A 6,084-nucleotide genomic window follows, 5' to 3' on the forward strand; every position below is an offset into this window, starting at 1 on the left:
CAGTGCCATCTCGTGTTATTTTTGTGCTAGTGATTGAACTACTAATAGAAAACCGACCAGAATCAAGGATTTTTGTTTTGTAAGGAATTATTCTACCATTTAAAAGTTGTAGGTCAGTAAGATCCACAAAAAAAAAAAAAAAATTCACCAATGATAATAATAAGAAGAAATGCTTCTTAAGCACAAATCAGCAAACTAGAATGATTTCTATAACAGCCAACAATTTTTTTAATTAAATTGTATTAACATTTCACAAATTACAAATTTTACTGTATTTGATATTTTCGATCAGATGACTGTGAGCAGCATGTATTCATTTTTATACTTAATTTAAAAATATTTCAAATATTGTGACCCCAAACAATTCATGTTCATTTACACATTAAAAAAAAAAAACTTTCAGTAACCACAAACTTAAAGTACTAATGCATATTATAACTTAAAGCTAAACAATTGTGAACAGCTGCATTGACTTGAGGAGTTAACAAACATACTCCATTCAGGCCCTTTTGACAAAAATCAAAAGTTCTGTCATTATTCGTCACTATAGGACTGTAAACTGGACAGCTCTATGGGAGAAATTAAGGCAAAAAATTGGCAGTAGAAAGCTTATTTGTCATTTTGACAGCTTCAATGAAACCTCACCATTTCATACCTAGAATAAGATGTAACACCTTCCTTAGCAGCTTTCAGACATGTTATTACATTTAAACATACTGTAGTTTCTTCACACTTTATCAATTCCAACATAAATCTCGCTCTCTCTCACTCTCTCTCTCTCTCTCTCTATATATATATATATATATATATATATGTGTGTGTGTGTGTGTGTGTGTGTGTACCTTTTTCTTAATCAAGTTCATTAGTTAATGAGCAAGACTATATTTGCAAAAAATGCTGTAAACGTGTTGTTTTTGGCTCAATTTTCATTCCATCTGTTTCGTCCATTCCTTCTGCTTCTATTTCCCCTTTGCCAGATCCACGAGGGTGCAGGAGGCTGTAATAGAGTCCCAGAAAACCCAGGCCCATTAAATTTGACACTAATATAAAAAATATAATTGGCAGGAAGTAGTCAGTACGTTCAGATTCTGGTTTGAGCAGAAACAACACAATAGGTGCAGAAAGGTTGTGACACACACTGAAAGTGTAATACAGTGTCATGTGAACTCTGGTGTTCTGTCCTTTAATGTTAAAAAAGGTGAAAATGAGAATAACTCCAACAACGGCTCGATAAAGATGTTCAAGGGCTCGTGAAGTGCAGAAGCTAGTCTGCTCCAAGAATGCCCAGACGGTTCCCAACAGCCAGATGCAGGCCATTGTTACAGTACTGAAGGGGGAGAGCATGATGAAGAGCGTGAGGCTGAGGATTCGAGGGGTCATGGTAAAGATTTTGTAGGACAGATATACGATTGTTGGGACTCCAGAAGGCATGTTGTTGAGGTAAGTAAGAGATTGCCGTAAACAGCGACGATAGTCTACCGTGGCCCAGGCTATGGAGAGAAAAGACAGGGCCATGCTGATGTCTAAATAAGAGAGAGAGAGAGAGAGAGAGAGAGATTTTTTAAATGACAAATCAGTCTGATTATTGGTCAAACAATTAGTCTTTTACAATAATATTCACAAACTATATATATATACACGCTATTTTCTTCATTTAAAATGAATTAAAACTTACATTACTATTTAAAAGTAAAGGGTTGGTAAGATTTTTTAAATATGTTTTTCAAAGATGTCTCTGATGCTCACCAAGGCTGTTTATTTGTTTACCAACAGATATATTGTGAAATATATATACACATTTTAAAATGTAATTTATTCCTGTGATGCAAAGCTGATAATACGCTTAATATTTTTGTGGAAAGCCTGATACTTTGTCAGGATTCTTTGAAGAATTTTCAATGTAGAAAATAATAGCATTTTTTTTTAATTCTGATAAATGTCTTCAATGTCAGTTTTGCTCATTTTTAAGCTAAATACAACTATTAGTTTCTTTAAAAATAAAAGAAATCGTTGTAACCCCAGACTTTTAAATGAAGGTGGTGTATTTGTCAAAATTGGTATTTTTCTGCTGAATCATGACTAGGTTTACGTGCAGGTGTGCATGTAGTGATCGTATCTGTGCAGGACTCACATTGCAGATTAGAGCGATGGTTGTGCTCCAGTATGATATAAGCCTGCAGAATGAGTTGAGGAATGCTCTCCAGGAATGTCTCAAAGATGCGGAGCATGCTAAGATCGGCAGCAAGACCGAAAAGCTGTAACTGCTCCTCCTGTCCCGAACGCAGGGCTTTAAAACTCTTCTTCAGGAGATGGATATACCTTAGAATAACAGATAGACCAAAAATAAATAAATAAAAATAACGCCTTAATGAGTAGCCGAACCAAATGTGTGAATGTCATATTTTCATTTGCTTCCCTCCTTATTTTAAAGCAGGGGTCTCACTTTCTGGTGAAATTTAACTTCAACCCTAATCGAACACACATGCGCAAGCTGATGGTCTTCAGGATCACTAGAAAGTTACAGGCAGGTGAGTTTGATCAAGACTGGAGCTAAACTCTGCAGGAGACTGGACCTCAAGGGCCAGAGTTGGGTATGCCTGCCTGCTTATAACACACATTTCTTAATTTACAGTGGGGTTTTTTTTCAACTGTTTACTTTGCCTCTTTTTTGTTTTTCAAACCACACAAATCCAAGAGTTGCACACACATTATGCAAAATGAAGCAGTGCATTCTAAATGAAACACAAACACATCTCAATTCTCAAAAGCAAACATTTGCAAAAACCTTTGCCATAATATTAATTCCTGCTAGATTTTTGTGTGCTGTGTCTTACAAAAAGTGTTTAATGAAATTGAAAACTGAATCGAAGGCTGAGAATCAGTGTATGGATTTCCAGATCGTTCGAGTGCCAGGTTTCAGAAATTGTGTGACAAGTAAAGATTTTATGTGTAAGCACATGGAAAAAAAACCCTGTAAATATAAGAAGTCTTAATTCTTAATTCAGCCTTATGTTGTTCCAAACCGATATGACTTTTTTTCTGTGATAAACAAAAGCAGAAAAAAATGCATCAGTTTTTTATTTATTTAATTTTTTTTTTTTCCCATACAGTACATGTCAAATGTTTTGGACCTCACTGGCTTTCATTATAATTTTTTCCCCCACAGAATAAAGAAAGTCACACAGGTTTGAAATGACACAAGAGTGAGTTAATGATGACAGAATTTTTACAGAATTTTAGCATTTGAATTTTAGGTCCAACTCATTTCAAATTGATTCAAATGATAAATTAGCATGCCGTTACCTTGTAAAAATGCCTATCTGCAGTACATGTATCCCGATCAGATGGCAAGTGGACAGACCCTTGTCATCTTCATAATTGTTCTTATCATCTTTGAACCATGCATAGCTGAATGCCTGTATGCATACAGATCCAGCCAGAACAAACACAAGAGTCAGTGTGGCCCAGATGAGATGTCCACTTCTGAAGTACTGCACAGATAACATGAAGTCTGATCCAGTGTCTCCTAAATGAAAAATGATTCCAAAAACTGTGGATAGCCACCGAAACCAGGTAAATTTCTCTCCAGATTTCATGATTATGATTTATGGCATTTGATGAACACTTCTGGCAGAATTGTCTTGTTAATGCTGAATAAGTAGACAGACATTTGGTTCCTTGAGAACAGCTGGTTGACTTGTTCTCCTCATGTCTTTATCCAACCTGTATTGAATGATAGAACATTTTTAATGATACATTTCTTTGTGTTCACTACCTTTTATGTTATCTGAATGTATTTCTACTATATATTAATGTTCTGGACCTTGTCCAGTACAATTCACTGCACAATGAATTATTAATGATTACGTAATGTGTACAAACTGTACCTGTGTGTCTTTGTGTGTGTACTTGTTTATGCTACATTGTGGGGATCAAATGTGCCCACAAGGATAGTAAAACCTGACATTTTTTACATTGTGCATGATTAAAAATAGTAAATGATGTTTATCTGAAAGTGTAACAATGCAAACAGGTTTTCTTTAAGGGGTGGGTTTAGGGTTAGGGGATAGAAAATATTGTTTGGTCAGTATAAAAGGAATAGAATTCTTTGGAAAGAAATTCACAAAAACAAACGTGTGTGTGTGTGTGACCCTGGACTACAAAACCAGTCATGAGGGTTAATTTTTCATCTATATCATGCTAAATAAATAAGCTTTCCATTGATGTATGGTTTGTTATGATAGGACAATATTTGGCCGAGATAAAACTATTTGAAAATTTGGAATCCGAGAGTGCAAAAAAAAAAAAAAAACACTCACACAACAAACACACACACACACACACACACACAAACACACACACACACACACACATATATATATATATATATATATATATATATATATATATATATATATAAAATAAAAAATTCGAAATATTGAGAATTAAAATCGCCTTCAAAGTTGTCCAAATTAAGTTCTTAGCAGTGCCTATTACTAATCTAAAATTAAGTTTTGATATATTTATGGTAGGAAGTTTAAAGGAAAAAATAAATATCTTCATGGAAAATTATCATTACTTAATATTCTAATAATGTATTGTTGGCTATTGCTACAAATATACCTGTGCTACTTATGACATTTTTTTTTGTTTTGTTTAAGACATCTTAACATAGATGCTAAGTTTAGCCTATGCAAATGCCCCAGGTTTATGTGCAATTTACATAAAAAATGCAACATGTTGTTATGTACTATTTTAACAAAAACATCCTGAAAGTACACAAATCAACTACTTACTGTTTTCATGTTGTAAAGTAAATTTGACATCAGGACAAAATTAATTTGCTAACTTTCATAATCCAGCAGTGAGCGATGATCATACAGTATACTGTTGTTTTGAGATAAGCCATAAAATGTCACTTTACAATACTGCGAGTGTAATATTAATTTGCATTTACTCTCAGTTACAGTCAGGAAATGTTCAAATTGTTAGAAGTGACATTCGTGACTTACCAGGGTTTCCTGTCTTCTGCTTGCTCATATCAGCAGTGACGACGAGTCTCTGGTTCTGACCATATGATTTCTCATAATTCATATGACTGAACAAACCACTCCCTTTCTGAGCTAATCCTACAGTTACTGTGTGATATAATACACACAAATATTTCTTTAGACACTGTAAATGCAAAGGGTGGACCAATAAGTAAATACAGCAATCATTCATTCCCTGACACTCTGAATACAGAAGAAATGTCTTACATTCTCACAACTTTAATACTCACATTTTTTTATCTTCTCAGCTTTTCTAGGAGACAACTGCACATTCTGTACATTGCGGAGATCCTAATCTGAAACTACCAATTTACTATCGTCTAACCACATCCTGGCAATGACCTGTGTTTTAATGTGTTTGGCTGTTGTTAGTGTGAAAAAAAATGAAACACAAGAAATGCCTGTTTTGGTATGCTGCTTTACGTGTTTTACAGAGTTCCAAGTAACTGTACTTCACGCTACAAAGTGTTTGGGGTCATTGCAACTCCTTTCATTGATTACATTTTCTCTTTGGTTTGTCATCAGTTTTCTAAATTTTTACTCATTTAAGCGACTTGTTTAAACACTTGATTCAGAACACATACCACAACACCATCTTACATTAGCAGGGCATCCACAATTATTGTGTGATCTCAGTTTGTGAACTCATTTTTATGAAAAGAATGAATAAAATATAGTCAGCCTATAAGAATGCTTTCTGCAGGATCATAATGGCTGCTGAACATTCAGCTTTGCATCATAGGAATACATATCTTTTTAAAATATATTAAAATATAAATTAGTTTTTATTGTAATATTATTTGACAATAATACTGTTTATAAAAATAAAAATAAAATAAAAAATAATAAAAAAATGCAGCATTGGTGAACAAAAGCAAATTCTTTAAAATAAAGTCTTAGCATAATGAATAAAATATATCATATATTCATATTATATAATATTATATTAGATAAAAGTGTGTGTAAATATTGTTTACTTTAACAAAAGCTAAAGTTAAGCAGCTCCCTCTTACAAAATAATATTTATTAAATT

General features: G+C 33.5%; 1 protein-coding gene across 2 annotated transcripts; it reads right to left on the reverse strand.

Moving 5' to 3' along the window:
- Positions 1-254: 254 nt before the first annotated feature.
- Positions 255-5,239, reverse strand: LOC132115705 (XK-related protein 9-like). Of its 2 annotated transcripts, none has more exons than XM_059524116.1 (4): positions 5,013-5,239; positions 3,304-3,723; positions 2,132-2,319; positions 255-1,523 (listed from the first exon to the last, which is right to left on the reverse strand). In XM_059524116.1, the coding sequence occupies exons 2-4, from the start codon at positions 3,594-3,596 to the stop codon at positions 880-882; spliced, it is 1,125 nt and encodes a 374-aa protein (XP_059380099.1). In that variant the 5' UTR covers positions 3,597-3,723; positions 5,013-5,239; the 3' UTR covers positions 255-879. The 2 variants fall into 2 exon arrangements, with proteins under 2 accessions (XP_059380099.1, XP_059380100.1); XM_059524117.1 differs by lacking the exon at positions 5,013-5,239 and adding an exon at positions 4,797-5,006.
- Between the last annotated feature and the right edge of the window lie 845 nt (positions 5,240-6,084).

This window comes from Carassius carassius, chromosome 35 (assembly GCF_963082965.1).
Source record: "Carassius carassius chromosome 35, fCarCar2.1, whole genome shotgun sequence".
Taxonomy (NCBI): Eukaryota; Metazoa; Chordata; class Actinopteri; order Cypriniformes; family Cyprinidae; genus Carassius; species Carassius carassius.

Excerpts from the sequence above, each read along its gene's own strand:
- LOC132115705 (XM_059524116.1), bottom strand. The coding sequence starts at position 3,596 with ATGAAATCTGGAGAGAAATTTACCTGGTTTCGGTGGCTATCCACAGTT. Across the intron at positions 2,320-3,303 it reads CAGATAGGCATTTTTACAAG|GTATATCCATCTCCTGAAGA; the intron begins GTAACGGCATGC and ends TGTTATTCTAAG. Across the intron at positions 1,524-2,131 it reads CCATCGCTCTAATCTGCAAT|ACATCAGCATGGCCCTGTCT; the intron begins GTGAGTCCTGCA and ends TCTCTTATTTAG.